At 49.2% G+C, this 25,866-nt stretch overlaps 1 protein-coding gene across 1 annotated transcript in view; it reads right to left on the reverse strand.

Moving 5' to 3' along the window:
- Flt4 (fms related receptor tyrosine kinase 4) overlaps positions 1-20,057 on the reverse strand; it is a 44,526-nt gene extending 24,469 nt beyond the window's left edge. The window contains exons 1-8 of the mRNA XM_026412313.2: positions 19,962-20,057; positions 4,617-4,713; positions 3,850-4,094; positions 3,493-3,605; positions 3,205-3,367; positions 2,863-3,002; positions 2,408-2,576; positions 1,987-2,104 (exon numbers count right to left, since the gene is read on the reverse strand). Coding sequence (XP_026268098.2) covers positions 1,987-2,104; positions 2,408-2,576; positions 2,863-3,002; positions 3,205-3,367; positions 3,493-3,605; positions 3,850-4,094; positions 4,617-4,713; positions 19,962-20,019 — 1,103 coding nt within the window. The 5' untranslated portion in view covers positions 20,020-20,057. The remainder of the gene's footprint in view (positions 1-1,986; positions 2,105-2,407; positions 2,577-2,862; positions 3,003-3,204; positions 3,368-3,492; positions 3,606-3,849; positions 4,095-4,616; positions 4,714-19,961) is intronic.
- Positions 20,058-25,866: the final 5,809 nt, after the last annotated feature.

Genomic DNA, 25,866 nt, shown 5'->3' on the forward strand with positions numbered 1-25,866 from the left:
ATGAGGACTGTCTCCTTCCTGTTGTACATCTTACATGTAGAGCTCTGCCTGACATTTGTAGATGCTCCATAGATACTTGCTGCACATGTGAGGAAATAGATGCCTCCCACCCCACAGTGGCTCCTCCCTAAGTCATGAGCTGGAATTTCTGTAGGCAGTTGCCTCTGCCACCTGAGTTCTGGACTCAGAGAGTCCTTCCTCTTCAGATGCTTCCCCTCTGGGTACCAACTGTGCTAAGTCAGAGAGATGCAGTAGTGTGGCCTGGGAGAGGCACAACTCTTGGGCAGAGAACTATGGTGATGGGGACACAGAGATCTCTCACCTCTGACAGCAGTCTGACTCAGAGAATGACATGACTTGCACAGGGTCACAGAGCAGGACAAGGCAGGAAAGCACAAGCCTGTGCTATCTGTCTGGCACTGGTGCAGAGGACTGTTAGAATCCAACTCTGCCACTTGCTGGGACTGTTGCCCTTGGGCAGATCCCCTTTCCATCACAAGTCTCAGGGTCCTCGTCTGAAAACTGGGGAAATGTACCTTGCAGGGGTTGTGAGGGCCAAGACAACATCAGCACCTTGCTGGGCACACTGGGAACTTCGGGAACTGAGGACCAGCTTGTCTGTTTATGCTCACTATACCTTTCTTCAGTCACTGTCTCAGAGTTATCACAAGATAATGCCAACTGAATAGTGGGCACCTGTGGGGCTCTGGTGACTACCTAGTAGTGCTCTGGGCCAGTTGAGAACTTCTTGGAAGTAGATGCTGGCAAAGCAGGAGAAGGTCCAGATGTGGTGGGAATGTTCCAGTGGAAAAACAGCTGCCTAGGGATCAGGCTGGACCCCAGATGCAGCAGAGTTGGTCACTCACCCTGAGCAGGCTCAGTCCTTCTGGCCTTGGAAGGCAGGGGACAGGCTCTGGGTGTCTCTAGGAACTCCTTTTTTGTAAGTGAAGTTCCTGGCTACACCATTGCCCTCAAGACTCTGCCTCAAAAGCTCTGGTACTGTGCCGGGTGGACTCCCAAGGCTGTGGCCTCACTAAGGCTCAGGGCCAGGACATTCCAGGCTCTTCCAAGAGAAGCCTGCTTTTAGTCTACAGTAGTGTAAGTAGCTCCTGGCTGAGGACATCTGGGGGCATCTGCATGCCCAACACCAGAAAAACTATCCTTCCAGGTGGGAGAGGTACTCAGGCTGGGAGGACAGAATGCTGGAGCCCAGGCGACGAATGGCCTTTCCATCTTCTGACTTGTTTTCTCACCTGTATAATAGCAGCTTGGGTCAGCATGATCTACCGTGGATGAGCCATGTGGATGCTCAGAGGGCTGAGGAAGCATTGGGGAGAGGTTCTGTGCTCCCTTGAGTTCTGTTGGGAGCATCCAGCAAGGGCAGAGCTACTACTGAGGGGTCCCCTCACTGCCCTGAACACACCCCACAGGAAGCCTTGGTTTCTCAGCTCACAGACTGAAGCCTGGGCTCTTGCATTTGGTAAACCTCCTGGAAACTCTCCAGCTTTATTGCCCAGGGCCAGGCTCCATAACATTTTGTTCAATCCCTATGGTATCTCCAGATTTCTGGAGAAGAGGGTCCTGGGAGAGGCAACCTAGTTGAAAGGACTAAGGGACTGAGGTCGTTGATGTGTGACTGGCCTTATATTTACTCAGCATGTAAATGAGTCCAGCTTTCAGGGCTTTAGAGATGCTGAGGAGTTGCAGGAAATAGTTAAAGTCCTCCTCTCTGCCACCACACCATATGTACTAAGCAGGCTGGTACTTAATCTTTTCATGGTTTTATAGTATCCTGGGCCAACCTTCCTTCTAGTTGAACTATTGTATGATATAGTTGCTTTTTAGGGGGTATCCTCATGGAAGGTCCCCACCTGGGTCTCAGAATGCAGGCCCTGATGGGGAAGGACACTGCCCTTCTCATCCCTCAGTCCTTTCTTGTGCTGGGCCTGGTAGGATAGGAAAGGGAAGGGGGCCCAGGGTTGTTACCATTGGAACTCCGGCGGGGGATATGCTGCCAGCTTCACAGGCAGCTTCACCAACTCGTCACCTGCAGTGGCCTCCAGGACAGGTCCTTTGAGCCACTCGACACTGATGAAGGGCTTTTCTGCCAGACAGGAGGCATGGGTGTAAATCTGGGGCTGACCCATCGAGGACCAGGGATTTCCAGCCCCTGCAGCCCCAGTAGCCTGAAGATGGAGGCTTGCCGTGCTATCCAGCATGTGGGAGCCAGGCAGGGTTTCTGCTCATGGCCTTCCCTTTCCTCTGGCTAGACTCCCCGCTGCTTAGGTGCACCATGGCCTTTGACCCCAAGCCTACACTGCACAAGGACCCTTGTTCCTCAGGCTTTATGATGCTGGACCCACCCGGGGGGCCAAGCTGGGCATAATGATCCAACTCCAGGCCATACCGTGCACAATGACTTCAGTGCTCTCCCGGAATTTCTGGATGCCATTGTTGACCTCGCAAACATATGTACCCAGGTCGTGCTGGCTGACGTTGTAGATGGTCAGGATGCTGGAGAGTTCTGTGTGAGTCTGCTGGGAGCGCCGCTCAGGTACCCACTTACCCCGCTCTGCCTGCCCACACCCAGGGGAAGCCCAGGGTCAGCAGGTGGGCTCTGGCAGAGTGGACCTACCAAAGGCACACACCCCTGCCCAGCCAGTGCTGGCTCTGGAAGCCTTGACCCAGTTTTCCTTGGGGTGGAAAACTTTCCTATCAGACTGGATTTCATGGGGCTGGCCGGGCCTGTACCTCCTCCACACAGAGGCCCAGTGTGTGCCAGGTATAGGTGGGCTTGGGCAGTGATGGGAACAGGACAGATGTGGGCAGGAGGAAGGCGCCCTGCAGGGCTGCCAACCTCACCTGCTTCCCTGGATAGTCCCAGTCGAAGGTGACCCCTGAGTTGAACTCAGCCCACACTGTGCAGTTCAGGACCAGCTTCTCCCCGACCAGCAGCTCCAGTGACTTCTTGGGGAACAGCTGGATGTCATAGAGTTCATTGCCTGGTGAAACATGCACAGTGACTCCCATACCCCTCACAGGACATACACAGGACACCCACCACACAGACTGCAGAGCACTGGATGCTCCTCAAGATCAGCTGTGTCACTAATAGCCCTCTTACTGGGAATGGGGGTTCCTGCCATATTCCTCTTGGGGGCACAGGGAGTGGTGAGTGGGTGAGGTGCCAGGAGCAGGCCCTACCTGTGATGTGCACAAGGAAGAGATTGGAAAGGAAGTTCTGGCCGCCCCAGGTGGTCTCACACTGCAGGTACAGAGCATCGCGCAGCAGTGACGTGGGCACCCGCATGCCCCGGCGGTCGTCCCACACCACTTCTTGCCCATCAGGCTGCAGCACGGAGCTTTGCTGGAGGGATACACTGACTGTAAGTGCCTGGCTACTCCTTTCCTCCTGACCAGACCAGCAGCCAGCCACCTTTCCCAGGGACGGGGTAGTAGGGTTGAATCCTGGCATGGGGATTAGGATTGTACCGATCGCAATGTGACGTTGAGGCCAGGGATGGACACCAAGCAGGGCACCCACATGGAGTCCTTCCTGTTGACCAGGAGTGTGTCGGGTTGGTTGATGAACGGCTGCTCAAAGTCTAAGGAGAGGGAGTAGGAGTTGAGGAAGGACGGGGCTCAGGGAGTCTCTGGCCAGGGGCTGGTCAGGGGTGGCAGGGCAGCCCCGTGGGGGCTGGGTGGTGATGATTCAGCTGCCTGCTGCCATCTGGAGTAGGGGGAGATCTCCTTCTCCCCTCTTGCCAGCCTGGGGTCAGCATGGGCACTAACCATCCCTTCCGGGACCCTGCCCACACCTGGTCTGCTCACTTGTCTTAGTGACCTCACCTCTTACGAACACGTAGGTGCTGGCAGCTGTGGTGCCCTCGATGCGGGCCTTGATGTACTTATAGTAGCAGAGGTAGCTGCCTGTGTTGTTGGCGTGGGCCTCGCCCAGCAGCAGCACCTTGCAGTAGGGCTTGGCGTCTGTGCCCTCACAGTCTCGCACAACCCCTGTGTCCTCGCTGTCCTTCTCCCCTGTGGCTGGTGTCTCCTGAGCTCCTGGCCAGGCCCACTCAAGGGGGTGTTGCCCCCTGGCAGAAGATAGGAGAGGTCAGGAAGCCCCCTGCACTCAGTGGCAACCCAGGGGGACAATTCCTGAGGAGCCTCCCTGAAGGGCCAATAGCCTCACCCACAGCTTGTCTCACAGAGATGGGACAGCCTGGGGTTTAGGCACATATCATAAACCCAGCCTGGGACAGGGAACTCTCTGAGACCCCAGAGCTCAGTGGCAGGCTGGCCTGCAGAGAAGCTGGGGCTACAGGGAGGTCCTGAGAGCAGAGTGGGAGAGCTTGGGGCCAGTGAAGGGAGGCTGGGTGTCAGTGCAGGTGATCTAGGGCCCGTATAGGGTGACCTGAGGGGTAGGTATGGGTAAGGTTTGGAAGTACATGGTGCCTTTGTCTGAAGGGCCTCTAGGTACCCAGATCCTGGGAACCCTACTCAGCCTCAAGGCCTCTATGGCCTGAGGAGGAGCTGTCTTCTGTGTCCTCAGCCATCACCTCCCACCTTGGCCTTCTGTAGCCTCTTTGGACTGCCAGGTGGGAAGGGCTCAGTACCTGCAGGAGATGGATAGGCTCTCACTGGTGTCGATGATGTATGCCTCCTCCGTAATGTTCAGGGTTGGGGGGGTCATGGAGTAACCACTTGCCAGGCCTGGCATGGGAGACAGGGTTAGTGTAGCACTGGGTCATGAGTTCATGCAGGTCCAGCCAGCCCTAAGTGATCACTGACTGCCCTGGATTCCGGCCTCTGGCCATAAAGAGCTGAGTGGCCATTATGAAGGAGAAGGAGGAGACTGCAGGGCTCATTCTACATGGGGGAGGCTTAAAGCATGTGACCCCCACAGCTTCATTTAAACCGCATATCTACGCTCACTGCTTATGAGGGGGTCCTGCACATCCCAGACTTTCCCCCAAACACACCCAGGCCTCGGCCTCCCCACCCAGCCTCTTATGTCCTCACCCACTTCAAGATCCCAGGGAATCCATCTCATGACTGTTCTTTGGCTCAACCAGCTTTCTTTTTTCCTCATCTGCATAGGCCCTGTCTAATTGCCCCAGCCTCAGGGGGCTCTCCCTGCCCAGGCCTCCACCCAACACCCTCAGATCTTCCTGTAGAACTGTTCCTTAGATGCACAAGTAAATCTGCTTGACCTAGTTAAGTAACCATCCTCAGCCCTCAATGACTGCAGGCTGATTGGGTTCAGGCCCCTCTGCCCACCAGAATGCCAGCCCTCCTCCCCTCCAGCTCTGCATGTATCATTTTCCTCCTGGTGGGGTAGTGGGGTGTTGTGGGGTGCGTGTGTGTGTGTGTGTGTGTGTGTGTGTGTGTGTGTGTGTTGCATGCATGTGTTGCCAGGTGTGGGTCTTTGGCACATGCATGTCTGTATCTGTGGGCCTGGGCATGTGAATCTGTCTTTGGGTGGTATATGTAGCTTTGTGTGTGTGTGCAAGAGTGCATCTTTGTGTGTCTTCAGTATGTTTTGAAATGAGATTTTGGTATGTGGAGTGTGCTGTCCTGATCATTTGGTTGTGTGGCTTGGGGTCAGGGTGTGTAAAAACATCTGTGGTTCATGTTCTTGCATATACACATATGTATGTGTGTGGAAGAGTGGGATCCTGGTGGGGGTGGGAGCAAACTCTGGGGGAGGTCTGGGCCTGGAACTCTGGCAGATGCATCCTGCCAGGACCATCCTGAGACAACAGGAAGGGAGGACTGTATGGCTAGAGGCCCAGGGCTGTGTCCTGTCCCGCCCCCAAGTCCCTGTCCTCCTGGGGGGAGCAGAGCCCATTCTCCTATCCCCAAGCCCTTCTAGTCCCACAGATTCCCCAGTATTGGAGCCAAAGTCCAATTCCTTTGCTCCTCAGCTTCTGAAGCCCTAGGGTCCTGCCATGCTAATGGGGTGGGGTGGAACCTGGGAAGCCCCACCATAGATGGTTTTACACACCTTAACCCCAAGCCACACAACCAAGTGGTACCAGGATATCACACTCCACACACCAAGGTCTCATTTAAGCATCATGTAGAAAATAGCCCCCAGTCAGCACTCACTGACCTCTCCCTTCTTCCATTCCTCCCCATCCCCCCTCCTGGTCAAACCCTTCTAGGCACCACTGCACCACGGGTCAGAGCAGAAAAGCCCTCATCAAGCATCGAGTTTTACTGTCCGTTTGGGAATATGAGGCTCTCCAGGTGAACTGAGCTGCCATTCTAAGAAGGCATCTCCTTGCCTGGCCAGCTGCTGGGACTGTACCTCCTCACACTCAGGTCAATATCCCTGTCCTTGGAGCCCACTCTGTCCTGGGGTCCTGAGGTGAGAGATGGCCCTGGGCCCTGCAGCCTCCTTCCCATGCGGAGCCCTTTCAGGCATGTGAGCAGGGCCTAGGCACTCAGCAGCCCTTACTTGTACTCCCTGGGGCTGCTGGGGAGAGAGCTGTCACTAGGGGAGGGGGACTCCCAGGCAGGAGTAACCTTCTCAGAGCAGTGAGGAGCCAGGACGGAATCCCCAGGGGAGCGCTTTGGACTGGGCTTCCAAGGCAAAGTAGAATTTCCCAGTCAGTGAAAAGTAAAACAAGGCTATGCCAGACAGACAGCTGGGCAAATATGTGGGCAACCAAGTGAATGGTGGTCTGTCCCCTGAGCTACATAAAAAGGGAGTAGGTGTGAAAGAACTGTTGCCCTACCAGTTGGACTTAGTTGGAAGTCAGGCCTGAGGCCAGCATGTGAGCACAAGAGGAGTACCGCCTCAGCCAGCAGCCACTGCCTCAGCTCATGTGTCTCCTCCCCGGGGCGAGAGGACATCCCCACACTGAGGTCTGGGGCACTGTGCTAGGGCCCTGGGGAGACCATAGCTCCCCCTACCCCGAAGTGCGCATCTGAGCAAGCCCCAGGTAATTGCCAGCTGTAGGGCTGTAGAAGTTGTCAACGTCGTTTTCTTTGGTGGCTCTCTTTAGCTTCTAAGATAAAGCAGATAAATAGTGACATTTTGGCCTCTCCTTTTTCCCCAGCTTCAAATCCCAAGAGGTTCAGGACTTCTCACTACACTTTCAAAGTACCAGGTTTTTCATATCTTGAAGACTTTGCTTTGCTCATCCGTTCATTTGCTTGGGACATTCCCATTTCTTTTCCTCCTGTGGCTCTCCCTCTTTAGGGTTCAGGTCACATGTCCCTTCCCTATGGGAGCAGGCATCATCATTTGGGCAGCTTCTGCCTCACCCTCCTTGGGGCTCCCAAACACTAATCAGACTGAATTATGGTTTTCATCTTCCTAAGCCTCTAAACAGGAGATGTGCAACAAAGACTCAGGGGATGGATAACAAGGATGATTTGATGGATGATGGATGAGAAAGGGATAGATGAATGATGGATCATCAGATGAATCAATGGATGGGTGGGCAAATGAATGGGAGCGAGTGGTGGGAGAGGGTGAGTGGGTGGATGGGGGAAGAACTTCCTCCCAGCAGCACCATCCCACCAGTGGAAGCAACCACATCATTGTGCTAAACAGTACCATCTTTCCTGTTCCCTCCTGTCTCACTGTGAACCCTGGTTTTCTGAGGATACCATTGCCACAGGGGAGATTCCTACCCCACATGCCTCGTAGAGAATTCCTTGTGGCCAGTTCTCCTCCCCACAGCAACCCCTATGAGGCATATGCTTTTGATGGCACCACCCTGTGCCCACTAAAGCTGTCATCAACTTCTCTCCTGGTCACTTCCCCTCATTCTCTGCTGACTGTAGCTCCTGGCTCACCATCCCCCTTCCCACCCCAACTCCTGCCATTCTCCATTACTTCAACATCCACGTGGTGACTCACCAGCATCCTTGCCTTTTGAGTCCTCCCGTCCTCTCCCCTTCAGCCACTGGCTTCCAGGGACACGCCCTGAACATGGTCATCACCAGAAATCGTGCCATCATTGAATGCCTGACTTCCTTCATTTTGCTCTCTTCCCCCTCCTCTTCTTCTAGCCCAGGTGTCCTGTTCTACGGCTGCTAAACCCTTCAGATGTAGCAAAGGCCCCACTGCTTCCTCCTCACCCCTCAGCACCCTCCTGGTGTCATCTCTGTCCTGGCCCATCAATCTGATAGTCTGCTTGTCCTCTATTTCAACCCTGTGACACTACTATATTCCCAAGTGGCTCAACACTGCAGCACAAAGCTCCTCATGCTGGCTGCTTCCCCTTGATTTTCCTGTTTTCAGACTTCAAACAGACCCTCGCTAATGGAGTTCAGGGTGTTCCCTCTGCCACTCTCCATCATGTTCAGGATTCCAACCCCCTGGACCTGATTCCCACAAACAATTTATTTCTCTTCTGATCACCATTCTTTCTCTAAGGAATCATCTCCCATCTTCAGAACAAAACAATACAATTCCTTGGTCTGAGACTCCCTCCTAGCCATTACCCCTTTTCTTATTTCCCTTCAGTGCCAAAGCTCTAAAATAACATCAACCCCCCAGCCACATTCACTTGTGCATCCACGTGGTGAACACCCTCTCTTTAGAGGGGGAAGGGGAGTTGCTGATCAAAGCCTCCAGTGACCCCACAGATCCAATAAGCACTCAAGGGCAGGGAGCAGACCTGTCTCCTGTGACCTCACTCTCCTTTCATCTTTCTCCTTCCCTCTGCCCAATACTAATTCCTGTTGCTTCTCATTTTTTCTTCCCAACTACCATCTCCTAAGGGTCCTTCAAATCCTCTATCTCCAGCCCAGATCACTTATCTCAATTCAGCCTTAGGTGTTCAGTTGCTCTGTCAACGTGGATACCCTGTAGGCACCCTGAGTTCCATGATTCTGAGGCTAAACTTTAGATTTATACTTCCTCCACTCTGCTGAGAGTTCCTTCCCTGATAGCTCCAATCTCTCCAAATGGGAATCACTATGGATCAGTGCCTGTCCCTCCCCATCCTATCCATCTACAACAGATGCAGGCCAGATGCATTCCAGAGCTGGCCCTTGCTCTCTCAATGGGTGCCTGCACAGTGGCATTTGCCCCAAAGCCACCTCCTGGTCCTGTGAATGTCCTCCTACAGTTCTTCTCCATACAGTCATTGTGATATTTAAAAGAAAAAACAAAGGGACTACATCATACTTATGCTTAAATCCTGCATGTGACTTCCCACTACAGTTCCAGGAAAATCCAAACTCCTGACTAAGTCCTGGCCTCTACCGGCTCTTCAAGTCCTTGTGGTCCTCTCTCACTTCATGTTCACATTCTCCAGCCACCATGATCTCCACATTTTTCTGCAACATCCTATGTTCCTTCATACTCTAGGGCCTTTGCACACACTGGTCCTGATGGGCTTCCTCACCTATTCTTTGTATGGCTGGACTCTTCTCACTTTCAGGCTTCAGCTTAGACAGAACCTGCACATCCTTACAAAAACATAAGTTCCCTCTTTAGGCTTCATTTCAGCCTCATGGATTCTTGCTCTATTCTTCTCATCATAAGTTGTAATTATCTTATTTAGTTATTTGTCTATGTCTCCTGCTGGCATTAAGTTTCGGTGGGGTAAGTACCAAGGTATTATTTTCTACCCAACCTGTGCCTAGCTCAGCACCTGGCACAGGGTAAAGGTTCAATAAATACTTGTTGAATGACTAAATGGATGGATGATTGGAAGGAAGGGTCAATGGGCAGACAGAGGGCAGAAAAATGGATTGATAAATGGATTAGTAGATGGAAGGACAAATAGTTGGATGGGTGAGTAGATAGATGGGTTAATGGAGAAACAGGTAAATGAAAGAATGGATAAATGAACAGACAATGGATGGGTGGAAGAATAGATGGGTAGGGAATTGGATGGATAGACAGATGGATAGGTGGACAGAGGGAAAGAGGGATGGATGGGGTTGACAGATGGATGAGTGGACAGATGGTTAGATTGATGAATGGATGAATGGATTGCTAAACAGACCTCTGAGGCCTGAGGCCAGGATCTGATACAGTTTCTTCAGGCTGAAACTGTATCAGATCCTGTTGTACCTTTGAAAAAGATGCTTGCAATTTTAGAGGACAGTCACCGGTGTCTGATGACAATGTGAACCTCAAGCAGCTCAGCAGCCAGGAGAGATTCAGGCCTGAGCTGCCATGTCCAGAGGCTACATGGCTGCCCAGCCCCCACCTGCAGCCCTAAAGAAGGTGCATCCTTCCTGCCTGGCTGTTGTCTGTCTCCACTGTCCTTCCCTTCCCGCAGCAGGAAGCACTGTCATCCTGGCCTCTGTCGCACTCCCCCTGCCTTCCTGTTTCTGGCCCAGGAACTGACTTCTTCCTTCCCCTGGCCAGCAGGGCCCTGGCCTCCAAGCCTGCAGTAGAGCAGTCAGGGCAGGCGCCAGACTGAGGTCAGTGAGGCCAGAGTGCACACCTCCTTTTCTCTGTGCTGTCAGCAGCTCTGGGACGCCCTACGGCCTTGGGCCACAGAGTCCCAGGCATCGGCCACAGGCACAAAAGTCTGCGTAAGCAGCATTCAGGGATCCTGCAGCCTCTCCTGGGGCACACCAGTATCCCTTGATGAGTGGCAGGCAGGGTGTGGAGGGAAGTCCCATGGTGGGTTAGGTGCTGGACAGGAGCCAGGCAGTGGGAAGCTGGCCTAGTCATTGCTGTCTCTTTTGGTCCTCACAACAGCTTGGAAGGGAGGAAGAGATCATAATCAGAGTAGTCAATGAATGAAAAAATCAAGGGTTTAGGCCTTACAGCTGTAGGTGGCTTAGCAGCCGTATAGAAGCCCAGGTCCTGCTGAATTCAGGGCCATCCCTGCTCCAGGACAATGCTGCTTTCCAAAGGCAAAGAGCAGAGAAGTCCTTCAAATGAAAGCCTCAGAGACCCCTCATACCTAATAAGCAGGAAAGTCCACACAGGAAGTCAATGGGTACCTGGGCCTCTGATCCCCCAGCTGCCCCCATCACACTCCCTTTATGGGTCCTGATCCTCTGTGTAGATCCATGGCCAGGTTGGCTGTAAGTAAAGTCCTTTAAACAACCAATACGATATTTCAAAGGAACCTTCCTGAGAAACTGAGAGAAAACCCACTGAAATGCATGAAGACTGCTAAGAGAGAGCAAGACTTTACTTTTATCCCATGGATGTCCCAGCTTGGCTCTGGGAGGTGCCATAAAGGAGGTTCCTATCCCTTCTCTCAGTTCCAAACTTGTTAGTCCCATGTCCCTTGCTATGTATAGAATTTACATTTCACCAGGAAATTCTTTCCGGGGCCACCTGGACAGAATTTGAAGACACGCTCCAATGTATCAGGGTCTTGGTCCTGTTTCCAGTGCAAGAGGATAAGGCCTGGGCTCTGAGTCATTTCTAGAGAGCTCCCTTGATCACTAAGACAACAAAGAAAGGCCAGGTCCAGGTCCCAGAATAGTGGGGGAAGGAGGGCTGGCAGGAGAAGGCAAAGGGTCAACAGGTGCATCTTTGCAGCTGCTCCCACCCTGACCCTAATATCTCTCTGTCCCCTATATCCTGCTATAAGGTTGAGCATTGGCTCCATGCCTCCCTGACCCCCAGAAACCTCCTTCCTGGCCTCCAACCCAGAGGCAGCATGGCTTCAGGACCCTTTCCTGGCTTCTCCTGGCCACTTGGATCTGCATACTCTCAGCCTGATTTTCAGGAGGATAAGGGTCCCAAGAATCCTCCACCCCCTTCCTGGCTGGTTTTTCAAAGCTTCTGCCACTCCTAGAGTCCACCTGCTGAGCATATCAGGGCTCGTCCACCTTCATCTCAGGGCTCAGGCTGTGTCCTCTGTCTTCCCCTGCTGTCTGTGCCTGGTGGACTGTTGCTACTGCCCTCAGACCCAGGCACACTGCCCTGACACCTGAAGCTGAGACCAATGACCTCCCACACTGACCCTGATTTGTAGCACAGGGAGGATTTGTGTCATCTGGGGGCTCCTTGGGGCTAGGATGTCAACAGCACATGGATTATTCTCCAGGGCCATTATGGGTGACACAGGATGACATCAAGACCAATTGAGAACAGGGAGCATGACCCTGTTGTGGCTACCCTGGGCCTGGCTCCTCTTCTCCTTCTCTCTTGAGTGACTTGGAGATAGGGTGCCTATGCCAGTCCTGCCAGTATGACAAACTCTCCTGGGCAGCTGTGACAGGGCAGGAAGACAAAGGCAGCCAGGGGCCAGGCAGCAGCTGCACACTAAAGGCAAGTTATGATATGGGTGATGGGCAACAGCTGGCTGGGAGGGGGTCAGGGTCACTGTGTATTGGTCTTGGGGCTGGGAAGAATGGAAGAGACCTGAACCAAAATCCTTTTTCTTCACTCCTGGGGACAGACCTATGTAGATATCTGGCAAGGAGGAAGTGTTCTGTCCTAAAGTTCTCCAGACCTGGTGTCAGCTCTGCGCCTCTAGAGCTCAAAGGTGAGCGTCAAGGGGCCATCAGTTCCTCACCTCCCACCCTGTAGGACAGAGTCAGCAGGGACAGGAGGGGCTGTTTCAAGTGTGTGCTTAGAGCTCTGTGAACGCAGCTGGGCACCCTACAATTTCACTCTCTAGTTATATGGCCTTGAGCAGTTCATTTCCTCTCTCCAAGCCCCTAATTTTCCCCACGTGTGAAATGTAGATTGTTCCTAAGATTACTAGGAACCACACAGATCATAAACAGCAAAATAACACATTAACAGCCACTGTAAAAGTCAGGTGCAGTGGCTTACGCCTGTAATCCCAATGACTTGGGGAGCTGAGGCAGGAGGATCACAAGTTCAAGGCCAGCCTGGGGAAGTTAATGAGGCCCTGTCTCTGGGGATGCGGCTCACTGGTAAAATATCCCTAGGTTCAAGCCCCAGTACTGCAAAACAACAAAACACCACAAGAGTAAATTGTCTTTGGTTCATGTACACTGAATATTTACTATCACCTGTCTGCTAAATTCTTGGCTTATCATAGCTGCCACATCTCATTGTGACTCTAGCATGCTGTGGCCATAGCATGGAGGTAGGGCATCTGGGAAAACCTTGCTGATTGTGGGGCAGGGAGGGTTTTCATGTGAGCTGATTTGGGCTTCACATACTGAAGCTTGCTGGCCCAGGAGGCGAGTACATAAATTAGAAGGTTGTATGCAAAGGCAGATCTTACCGGTCCATCTCTCTAGGGCCTTCCTTGGGGCGTGGGGACAACTACCTGCTGTTTTCTCCTTTGGCCCATTGGTCCCCGTGCCATCTGGGGCCAGACATCCATCACCTCCTTCAAATAAGCCAATTCACCATTATCACCTAGCATCTAGTGAGCCACTTCACTCCTCTGTCCTGAATTTGCCCTTGACAATCAGCTGGAAAGGATGGAATGTAGTGTGGGGTAATGAGGCCACATAGCAAATCCCAGGATCACAGGCTTAGCCTCGGGCCCCTGTCCTGTTCACTAGCTCATTCTCTCCTTTTGACAGTGGCTCTCCCTGGGATTTCAACTCCACTCTGTGCTCTCCCCAGCCTCCCTGATAGCAGCTCTTCTGTATTCCATTCCTGGTGGACCATTAGGGACCCCAGACTTTAAACCCAGATCACTGTGAGGACATCTGGACCCATGGAGCACACAACTGTTCAATCACCAGATGAGCAAGTATTAAAAAGAATGATACTTCCCAATGTTGGCAAGGATGTGGAGAAATAGGCACTCACACAGTAATGATAAAAAATGTTTATACACTTTGACCCCCAGATTCTGCTTAGACTAATACATCCTGTATCACAAGAACAACTGCAAATTTAGCACTTTCTATGTGCCAAAACAATCCTACACACTTGTACATCCTACACCGTTTTAAAACCCGCTCTGAGTTGGGTGCTGTTATTGCCATTGTACAAATGAGAAAACTAAGCCACACAGAGGTCAACTTGTCCAAAAGTACATTATATCATGGATTATCTTTGGGAGACAGATTTCAGAAAGCTATTATTTACTTTTATGGATGTCAGCATTGTTTGCATTTCTGTAGTTTATGAAATAGAAAGGACTTTAGCAGATCAAATCATCTTTCTTCCACAACCCCTGGAAATACTGCTCTCCAATCCCCTAGGAAGGCCATCTGAGTGATGGCCATCCCACCAGGCATTCTTAACCTTCCTCCTCCCCCAGAACCAACTGGTCACATATCACATCCATTCTCAGAGCTGAAATGGGTTTTTCAGTTGGAGGTTGCTGGCTCAGGAGGAGGGTACCAAGGGCAGAGTGGCTCGAAGTGCCAAGACACTGTACTCTCCTCTCCTTGCCTTGCTGGCAGAGAACTTTGTACTTATAGTGTTCAGAGACCTTGCAATGGACACCTTCTGGACAGACAGCCTCCACTAGACATTCTGGAGCTGACCTCTCTCTATTTACCCTCCTTTTTACCCTACTGTCTGTCCAGCTTCAGTACATCTTTCCTGGATCACCACACTAATGTATCTGCACTGGTCCAGTCCCAACCAGGCAATGAAATGATCTTTTTATGACACAAGTCCCTCTCCTGCCTAAAACCATTCCCTGCTTCCCTGTTGCCTGGGTAAAATCTGAGTGCACTGGTGGCTTCCCCATCACTCACCCCCTGCCCTCTTCAGCCTCAGAGACTTTGCCCTCCATGGGCCATATATTTGGGACAGTCCCTTCCTCTACTCTGATATCTCAGCCCCAATGCCACACCTCCAGGGTCACACACTGAGGTCCCTCCACAGGATTCCTGAACTGTTCTGCAGGTCCTGGTAGAGGCTGGCTTATTACATTTGACAACTCCTTTGTTCAAGGTCAGGACTTTTGTTTGTCTTTTCATTGTAGCATTCCCAGCATGGGCTTGGCTGGTGATTGACCTGTGACTGACTCTGGGAATCCAAGGAACAAAAAAGACTGTATATAATGTAGAAGAGGTGTGGAGGTGAGGCCAGCACTACCCAGAAAGGCGGAGATGCCATGCACTGAAGTAACCACACCAGGCAAGAAGCAGACCCTGGGGCAAGATGTTACTGTTTGGGGGCGTGCCAGGACATCAAGGTAACAATGTCTGAGAAGTGGTCATAAATTTAGGATCCCACTTGCCCATCTCTCTAGGGCCTTCCTTGGGGCATAGGGACAACTACCTGCTGTTTTCTCCTTTTGCCCATTGGTCCCCATGCCATCTGGGGCCAGACATCCATCATCTCCTTCAAATAAGCCAATTCACCATTATCACCTAGCATCTAGTGAGCCACTTCACTCCTCTGTCCTGAATTTCCTAATCTTCAAAATGGGCAAAATGGGAGCTCAGGATGAAGCTCAGCTGTACAGTACTTGACTACCAAGCAGGAGATCCTGGGTTTGATTCCTCAGGACTGCAAAACAACAGCAGCAACAAAAAAGCGGGATGCATAATGAAGTTTTTCTCACAAGGCTAAAACCTGCACATACTCTAGTGTGAAGCAATTTGATGAACTATTACTGAGGTGTGGCTCACACTGACTGTGAGGGTGTGTCTCACACTGACACCCCCCTTCTCCCTCTGAGTGAGGGCTGCCTGAGTACCTAGTGGAGGGGTTTAAGGAATAGAGGTGACCCTAGCAGATGCTAGCACCTGGTGCAGGGCTGCTGTGATGCAGCCAGCTGTGTCAGGCCATTACCCTGGCCTCTCTGGGGTCAGGACTCCGTTCACCAGTCGACAGGACGAGCTGTGTTATCAGACAGTCCAGCTGGTTTCGAGGTGGCCCCCCAGTGCTGCTAAATCGGGGCCACCAGCTCCTGCTGCAGGAAGAGGGAAACGCAGGCAGGATGTCCTCTTCTATGACCGACAAGTCCTTTCCCATGAACCCCTGCTGACCTTGCCGGCCACGTGGCGGGGGCTCCCCCACTTGCCACCCAAACCTGCAACTGCCTAAGCCCAGCTGGGTTGGAGGTGGCGTGGGCAGAGGAGAAGCTGCGGGACTTGGGGGGGCGTGTCTGCTGTCTGCTCCGCCCAGCAGGGGCAGGGCAGGCGCCCTGATCCTCCTCCAGCATGGAATGCCCGCACCTTCCTGCTCCCAGACTTGTCCCCTCCGCATAACCGGAAAACCCAGATCCCAGAGGAAGCCAGTGTCTGAAAAGGAACGAAAGTCAGGAATCCCTGGCTCCAGCTGGGATATGTCGGCTGCTTCTCTAATGATGGTCCGCCTAGAGTGTGAGAAGTTCCTTGAACTCTTCTTTTTGCCCACGGGTCCAGTCCTCCTACTCAGCCTCATCCCCACTCTTGCTTCCAACATCTTTCTGAAATTTGCCTTCCTGCTTGCCCCCAAGAGACTGCTCTAAAACACAGGTGTGAACCTTCCTTGCCCTCATCCCTCTCCCCAGATAGGGACTAGTTTCTTGGGCTAGTGGAGCAAGCCCTTCCTTCTGGAATCCAAGGTTGGCCCCGTAGGTGGCCGGTGCGTCTCAGAGAGCTGATTAGCATAGGGTAAGCCCTTGGGGAGAAAGACCTATCCTGTAGAGGAAAACACCCAAAGGGCAGCAGGAGAGATGTAAGATAGACACAGAGAGGAAGTTCTCTGTCATGCTAAAACTTCATTTCTTTGCCCCATCCTACTCCCCATTTCCTTCTGCCGCATGTCACTCAAGTGCTCCCAAATTTCCTCCTTCCTTATCCTACTTGTGACACCTGGGGTCTCCTGGGAAGTCCCGCACTGGATACCTCCACCTGAAGGCCATGCTTCTCCACATTTGCTCCTCTCCATCTGATAAATTGTCTCAGGATCCACCCTGTTTGCTTAAGCCAGGGACCTGCTCCTCTTCCTGTTCTTTCCACTATCCTATTACTAACAGTATTTCCTGGATTCATCCACTTGCAATTCCCTGCCTCCTGCCTCACCTGGACAGCAATCTCCTAGTTTCTGTCACCCTCTGTTGCCTGGTCTCTCCCCACTCCCATCTCAGGCTCTGGCCTCATTTTGACCACTCACTTGTCCCCATGTACCGTCTGGACTTTCCTGTCTTTGAGGTATTCTTTGCCCTGCTTGGAATTCCCTTTCTTGGAGTTCTACAGACCTCTCCAGGAAGTCCCTAACTGGAAGTGACACTGCCTTCCTGTGCAGTTCACAACCCACCAGCTGGGCTTCGCTTGGGCCACTGAACACTTTCATCCCTGGATTACAGACATCTGATGCCATGTTGGTGTCCTGGCCAGTCTGGCACATAGGTAACCCCTGCAGTTCAGTGCCATGTCCAAACCTTTGCAGGACCACCCTGAGCAGGCACAATGGCTTGTGTCTTGTACAGAACTGCAGCCTCCTTCCCTGGCAACTGGGGAGTTCAACAGACAGTACACTTGCAATACCCTGTCTGGGGCCTGTTGGACACTGTGCTCTGGACAGGGAGCAGGACTCCTTTAGCCAAACTGGCTCGGTTGCCTCAGGCATGGTAGGCAAGTAGGCAGCACCTGCATTTGAGTCCCCAGAGCACTGAACTAGGGCCAGAAGATGGGCCCAGTAAGGTGGGCCCAGACCCCCATGACCTGCTTGCACTGACTTTCATCCCCGCCCTACTCCCCCACCCTGGGTCTGGGTTAGGACTGAGGAGCAGGTATAACAGAAAGTGGGATAGCCATGTGTGACTCAGACCATGGCAAGGGGTAGCACTCTCAGGCCAGACCCATCTAGCTGCCCAGCAGTCTCCTTATTCCCCTGCATGTCCCAGAGCTAGCTGCCCACTGTTCAAAGGTGTAAACAGCCTCTCTTCTAGACTAAACTGAAAAAGACAAAGCATCTTGGGGTTTCTGTCTGCCATCTGCTCTTCCCATGGAGACACTGCTGTGGCCAGACTGTGAAACTAGACCAGGATCCTAATTCTTAAAATCCAGCCTATGCACATACAGCCCCTGATTGTTTGCCAGCCTATCCCACAGCTGTGCATGGGGAAACTCAGGTACAGGGAGGGAAAAGGAGGGGCTCAGGCCACACAGCAAGAACTTCGGGGCAGGGTTAGGCAAAAGTCTGGTTCAACCATCTTTGGGGGAATCAAAAAGCTTCTCTGACTGCATCTGGCTTTCCTGATGCCTGACTCTACTTAGGGACTTTCCCCTCTCTAGGGATGATGGGGATCCAACTGAGGACCTCCTGCATGCTAGGCAAACACTCTATCACTGAGCTCCACCCCCAGCCCATGCACTTGGGGGTTCATATTCCTGCTATAGCACCTCCAGCAGTCGGAGGTCCTCCTCAGCCCAACAAGACGGATGAAACAAGGTTCAGGGCTCAGGAGGAATGGTCTTTGTCTCTATTAGCATCTCCTCACCAGTCACACCCAGTTCTAGCCTGGGATATACCCCTTCAGCTAATACCCTCTCTTTCCCTTCACAACATGATTTGCTGAGAGTCACTGTCACTACAGGTAATGACATCACCTCCCTCTACTCCTCTACCTCCCACTCATGCTGGCCTCTCCTGGTTCTCCTTTACTTGCAGAATATCCTTATCTCCCTGGAAGACGCCCCCTCCTTCCAGGTTCCCTTCCTCAAGAGTTCCCTACTGGACTCCTTGCCCTATTTCCACTTCAGCTACCCAACCCATCCTCCCTCCTGTACTCAGTCACTCAACAAACACATACTGAGCATCTGTGAGATTCTGGCCCTGGGCTGGATACAGGGTAGCAAGAAATGGTCCAAGGTTATTCCCCTGATCAGGAGGACAAAAGCTCAGACAGATGTCCATCTCCCCCTTTCTTCAAGTTCAACCATACCACCTTCACCTCTGCTCTTCTCAGTCCCTCAGCCTATGAAGATAGAGATGGTGAGCAGAGAACAGAGCCCTGGTATCCCAAAGATGGAGATGAACTACTTGTCTTCCTTCAGGTCTCCTGAGGACATTGAGAATTTACATTATTGTCCTTAAGTTTTTTCCATGTGTAAAATGGGTCTGACATTGACTGTGATAATTAAGAGATGAAGTATGTAAAGTCAGTATTAAATTTTATGACATGCAAACACAGTGCTGTTTCCATCTCTCCCTTCAGGCCTCCCAGCACTCCTCTCTCAAACCAAGACCCTCCTCAATCTCTTGATTTCCAGAGACACCAGCTCATTCTCTCCTCACCCCTGATGCTTTCTTCCAAGCATCTCCATTCAACTCCTCCGCTCTTTTCCTTGTCCCCCACACTTCTCTCCAACCTCAGCCCTGGTCTGGGTCTCTACCCATATTTTCAAAAGACCCTTTGGTGGCGACCTTTGCCTTAATATTCAGTTGGCCTTCAAGACTTCTATCTTCTCAAATCCGGGGAACCTCGGCCTCGTACCACTTCTGCAAGCTGACCGCTCACAGACTCGAGATTAATCTTAATTTTGCACCTGGGTCCTCATCCCCGACTGCTGGTTCCCGTGCAGTTGCCCCTGCTGCTGCTGTCCCTGCCCTGGGGAAGGTGGACGCCCGTCCGGTGCGCCCTCTGGGGGACCTCCCGGGATGGACTTCCAGCGCTGACCCCGAGGCGTCGGGAAGTGCGCACCCAAGAAGTCTGGGGTCAGGCGGGGATTGTCACCTCTGAGGACTCCCAGGGAATAATCCCCAGTGCATGAGAACTGATTGGGACCGAGTAGCGCTGCGCCAGAGCTCCGCGCGGGGTGGGGGAGTGAATAAAGAAATGAAGGATCCAGGTTAAGGATGCAGCCCAAAGGGGCCAGCCTACAAGGAAGCTGAGCCACTGAAGGTACAGCGAAGTCTGGGATCCCAAGGATTATCCCAGCGCTGACGCGCAGACTGGTCGCCTCGTCCCTGACCCGGCTGCAGTCCCCGCCCGCTCTTTCCTCATCCCGGCGGTCCCTAGTCCCAACCCGCCGTGCTCCATCCGGTGTCTGCACCCCCGTGCTCCTGGACAGTCCTGTCCCCCGCCCGAACCCCACTGGTGCCATCTAACCACTTGCCCCCCTCGGCGCGCGGCTCCCCTCAGCAGTCAGCCCAACCCTGGCGCGAGCAGACGGCTCGCGGCGCTCACCGTCGAGGAGTCCGAGGCAGAGCCACAGGCGCAGGCACAGCGCGGCGCCCGGCTGCATCTCCGGCCGCTGCGACGCGGGTAGGACCTGCGCGGCCACCGCAGCTCTGGGCTGGGAGTGTGAGCGCGCAGCGGGAGCGCGGGCGGGGCCCCGACTGGGCTGCGGGCCGGGGGCGGGGTCGGGGCGGGGCTCTGGGGGAGGGCGGGTCACCGTCGCCTTAGACCGTCCATGGCACCTAAATCCTTTGCAGACCGTCAAGGGTGCATCCTTTGCACAGTCCAAGTCCAGGGTAATAGTCCCTTCAAGTCAACTACCGCCCTCTTCAGGGCCAATCACGGCGGGCGAGGAATGCAGGTTACTGTAAAAGTCGGTGGTGGGCTGACGAAGGAACCAGAGCGTGGCAGACAAGGACCAACAAAATGTGTCACTACGTATTTTTCTGTAATCTCCTTCCATCAATAAACACTAGAGTAAGGAAAAAGGTAATAAATTTAACTTGAAAATAGTAGTGTTAAATCTTTGAAAACTTTCAGCAGATGCCTTACTACCTCCTTGGTGTCCATGGAAGCTGCACCCTTGAGCCCAGGACCAATATAGTTGACCACTCCTCCTGATCCTGAAGGTCTGGCCTCAGCTTCAGATCTCACCCAAATATTTTTGCTCTGAGCTCATTCATAAGTCCTTTTATCAGGTGACACTTTACTTTCTGACTTGGCAAACCCTACCACAGACTTCCTTTCTCTTTTTGGTTCCGTCGCTAGAATTTTCCTGTTTTAAAATAAATCCCATGACGATGACTATTGCCACCTCTCTCTTGCTTTTATTTATTCCATTCACACTTTTTCCATGCCCTCCTCCCAGTCCTTAGGTCCTTGCCAGAAACCAAGACCAAATTGGTTGATAACGACTGTTACCAACTCTCTCTAGTGCAGCTAAGAATTGAATATGATATTAAGTTGGAATCACAAAGTAGTGGGGAAGGTTTTGATAATAAAATAAACAGTGTTGGGGGAAATTAGAAAACTGAATAACAAATGAAGCTAGATTCCCTTTTTCAACCTTTAATAATATCCAAAAGTTATTGTAAGGTGTAGTGTATTTACCTAAAATATTTAAGATACCAATGTATTATAAATATGAGATAAATATGCTTCCAACAAGGGATTTGAATGCTACTGGCAATCCAGAAACCGCTCTCATTTTCCATCACAAGCCCCTTACCATCCCTAAGCCTCCAATTTTCTAGTATCCTGGCCTTATCATTTCCCTGTTTTCTCTATATTTTATCACCCAAATATATATTTTGTTAGTATTTTAATCTTATTTAAATGGATTCATACCATATATATTCTTTTACTCATAATCAATTATGAGATTTATCTGTATATTACTATGTTAAGCTATACCTTGCTCATTTTCATAGCTGCATAGTATTCCACTGTTTGATACATCGAATTTATCAATTTATTTGTCCATATACTATTGATGAAAGTTTGAGTTGTTACTGGTTTCCAAGTTTTGCTGCTATGAATATATATATATATATATATATATACACATATATATATATATATATATATATATATCTCCTGGTGAACATGTGCCTTGCTTTCTCTCTTTCATTTGCTAGGTATGGGTCTTCAACTTTGATAAGACAGTGCCAAGTATTTTTTTTCAAGTTATCTGTACTGTTTAGCGTGCCTATGGTGGTGGGTGGTGTAAAAGGTTTGGAGGGCTCCATATCTTCACTCACATAATAGTGTTAGTTTTGATTTTTAAAATTTACCCATTTTAGTTGTTCTGTAGTGGCATCTCATTATGGTTTTGATTCGCTTTTCCCTAATGAACACTGAGGTGGAGCATGTTTTTATAATTGGTCATTTGGACTTCAAGCCTTTTGCTCCTATTATTGCCCATTGTCAGTCTTTTTTCTGTTGATTTGTAGGAGTTCTTAATATATTCTGTCAGTTCTGGTTGTTATTGCCGTGGAACAGATTACTCCAAAATGTTGTGGTGCAAAGCAATGCCTATTTTATTTTGCTCATGTTTTTGAGGGTCAGAATTTGAGAAGAGGGCTTGACTGTGGAAATTCTTGGTTGGGGTCTTGCATGTTTGGTTGCTGTCAGCTATCTGAAGGCTTCTCTGGGTTGGATGTCTGGCAGTTGGTGCTGGCTGTCATCTGGGGGCTCAGCTGTGGCTGTGGCCTGGTGCACCCATTCATGGGCTTTCCAGCACAACACTCTAGTTGAACTTTGTATGCAGCACATGGCTTCTTCAGGTGAGGGACCCAAGAAAACCGGGTGGAAGCTACATGCTCTCAAAGTAGTCAAAACCTTGCCCAGTGACAGTCCTCACTCACTCTTGACAAGCAGAAAGGTCCTGCTGAAGAGAAGCATGTGGAAGGGGAGATGCTATCAAGGCCATCTTTGGAAAACCCACAGGAGACAATGTGCTACAAACCCCCCTCTCACTCACTGTCTTAATTTTTATTCTTTTAATAGTATCTTTTTTAGGGGGAGTGGGAGAACAGAAGATCTTATTTCTAGTTATTTTCCTTCTGGTTGGTGCTATTTGTATTCTTCCAAGGAATCTTTTTTTCTATCTCCATGTCATGAAGATATTTACCATTTTAAAAATCATTTACAAATTATAATTTTTCTTTCACATTTAGAGCTATGGTCCCTTGTAATGGCTTTAAAAAATTTTTTTAAGTTGTAGATGGACACAATACCTTGACTTTATTTATTTAGTTTTATGTGGAGCTAAGGATGGAACCCAGTGCCTCACACGTGCTAGGTAACCACCCTACCACTGAGCCACAACCCCAGCCCCCTGTAATGGCTTTTTCTGTATAGTGTGAAGTGGAGGAAGGTCAAGTTTATTCATACCTCCCCACTAAAGATCTAGTTGTTCTATGGTTGGTTATGAGATTGTTCTTTTTACACTGTTCCCTAGTTCTACCTTGGTCCTAAGTGAATGGTCTCCTTCAAGTGGGTCATTTTCTATGCTTTATCTTCACCACCATGTCTTTACCTTAGCTTTATAAAAGCCTTCCTGTCTGGTAGTGTAAATCCTTGTACCTTGTTCTGCAAAAGTGTCTTTGCAGTGGATCAAGGACTTAGGAATTAAACCAGAGACCTTGAGCCTAATGGAAGAAAAGTAGGCCCAAACCTCCATCATGTAGGATTATGCCCCAACTTCCTTAATAAGACTCCTATAGAGCAAGAATTAAAACCAAGAATCAGTCAATGGGAGGGATTCAAACTAAAAAGCTTCTTCTCAGCAAAATAAATACTCAGTGAGGTAAATAGAGAGCCTACAGAATGGGAGCAAATCTTTAACACAAGCACATCAGATAGAACACTAATCTCTAGGATATATAAAGCACTCAAAAACCTTAACACCAAAAAAAAACCCCACAAATAATCCAATCAATAAATGGGCCAAGGAACTGAACAGACACTTCTCAGAAGATGATGTACAATCAATCAACAAATATATGAAAAAATGTTCCAACATCTCTAGCAATCAGATAAATGCAAATCAAAATTACTTTAAGATTTCATCTCCCTCCAGTCTGTATGGCAGCTATCAAGAATACAAACAACAATAAGTGTTGGTGAGGATGTGGGGGAAAAGGCACACTCATACATTACTGGTGGGACTGCAAGTTGGTGCAGCCAATCTGGAAAGCAGTATGGAGATTGTTTGGAAAACTGGGAATGGAATCATTGTTTTACCAAGCTCTCCCACTCCTCGGTCTATACACAGAGAACTTAGCCACACAGGGTTAGGGACACAGCCACATTAATGTTTATAGTAGCACAATTCACAGAAGCTAAATTGTGGAACCAACCTTCAGTGGATGAATGGATAAAGAAACTGTGGTACATATACACAATGGAATATTATTCAGCAATAAAAGAGAATAAAATCATGGCATTTGCAGGTAAATGGATGGAGTTGGAGAATAATGTTAAGTTAGCCAATCGCAAAAAACCAAATGCCGAATGTTTTCTCTGATATAAGATTCATAGTGGGGTTGGGATGGGGAGCATGGGAGGATTAGATGAACTCTAGATAGGGCAAATGGGTGGGAGGGCAAGGGAGGAGAATGGGGGTAGAAAAGAAGGTGGAATGAGATGGATATCATTACCCCAAATACTTGTATGGAGATGGGAATGGTGTGAATATACTTTGTATACAACCAGAGATATGAAAAATTGTGCTCTTTACATGTAATATGAATTGTAAGGCATTCTGCTGTCATATATAACAAATTGGAATAAGAATAAATAAATTTAGTAAAAGTGACTTTGCAATTCTTCAACAGTTATATTTCCATTTAAATTTTAGAATCATTTTGTCAGATTCTAGACACATGTGATATGTTGGGACTTTGATGACAATTACTGTGACCAGTTTGGGGAACACTGACTTTCTTTCAATCCGTAAACATGGAATATCTTTCAATTTTTAGATACTATTTAATTCTGTAAAAAGTTTTGCTGTTTGTACAGGGCTCTTGAGCATTATTTGTTAGATTTATACTTATATTATTTAATAATATTTAATATTCTTATGCTGCTGTAAAGAAAACCATGCTAGTATTTCATTTTCGAATTGATTGCTTTTTTATAAAAATGCAAATGACTTTTTAAAAATTTTCTTATTAGTGATTTTTAAGGACTCTTTATATATATTCTAAACACAATTCCTGTACCAGAAATAAAATTTGCAAGTATTTTCTTTTTATCTGTGGCTTATCTTTCCATTCTTTTAATATCTTTTTAATAGCAGAGGTTTTTAATTTTGATGATGTCCAACTTGTTAATTTTTCCTGTTGTGGATCATACTTTGTCTGGCATGACCCTACTGTGAGCATGGCATATCTTTTTATAACCTTTTACTTTTAAATGTGTTTTCAAATGTGTTTCTTATAGTCTGTATATGGTTGAGTTTTTTATTCTGCTTTTTAATCAGGTGATTAGACCTTTTGCATTTAAAGTTATTATTTCAACATGCTTAGCTTTAAATTTGTCATCGTGATAACTGTTTCCTATTTGTCTAATCTGTTCTTTGTTCCCGTTTTCCTCTCTCCCTTCCTATTTTTTTTTTGTGTGTGGATTGAATATTTTTTATGATTCACTTTCTTTTCTTTTTCGGCTTATTAACTATTCTCTGTTTTCTAACTTAAAAGATTGCGTTAATGTTCACAGTGTACATTTTAAATTCATCACAGTCTATCTTCAAGTGATAACAAATTCACATGTAAGTCTTACAAGAGTTCACCTTTGTTTTTCTTCTCCCAGCTCTTATGCTATTATCATTCATTTTACTTATGTATATCATAAGTAAATGATGCAATGCATTGCTATTATTTTTGTTTAAATAGTAACTTCTTCTATAGGCATTTGAATTTAAAATCTTGTTTATTTATCATTTTTTAAAACTCTTTTTTATTTTTTTATTTTTTAGGTGTAGATGGACACAATACAATGCCTTTATTTTTAGGTGGTGCTGAGGATCAAACCCAGGTCCCGGCCATGCTAGGCAAGCACTCTACCGCTGAGCCACAATCCCAGCCCTATCATTTTTATACTATATTTTCATAAGGTATAATTTTCCTCCTGCCAAACTTTAACATTCCTAATAGTGTTGATGGATTCTTTCAACTTTTGTATGCATGTCTGTAAGTCTTTATTCTTCTCCTTTCTGGCACTCCAGTTAAAAATATGTTAGGTCCTTATAGTTTCCTGAGACTCTCGTCATTGTTTTCTACCCTCTTAATTTTTTATTTTGAAAATTATGATAAAATACATACAACATAAAATTTACCATCTTAACCATTTTTTAAGTGGACAGTCAGTGGCATTGAGTACAACCACATTGCTGGGCTACCTACCA

The sequence above is a fragment of the Urocitellus parryii genome, chromosome 1 (assembly GCF_045843805.1).
Source record: "Urocitellus parryii isolate mUroPar1 chromosome 1, mUroPar1.hap1, whole genome shotgun sequence".
Lineage (NCBI taxonomy): Eukaryota > Metazoa > Chordata > Mammalia > Rodentia > Sciuridae > Urocitellus > Urocitellus parryii.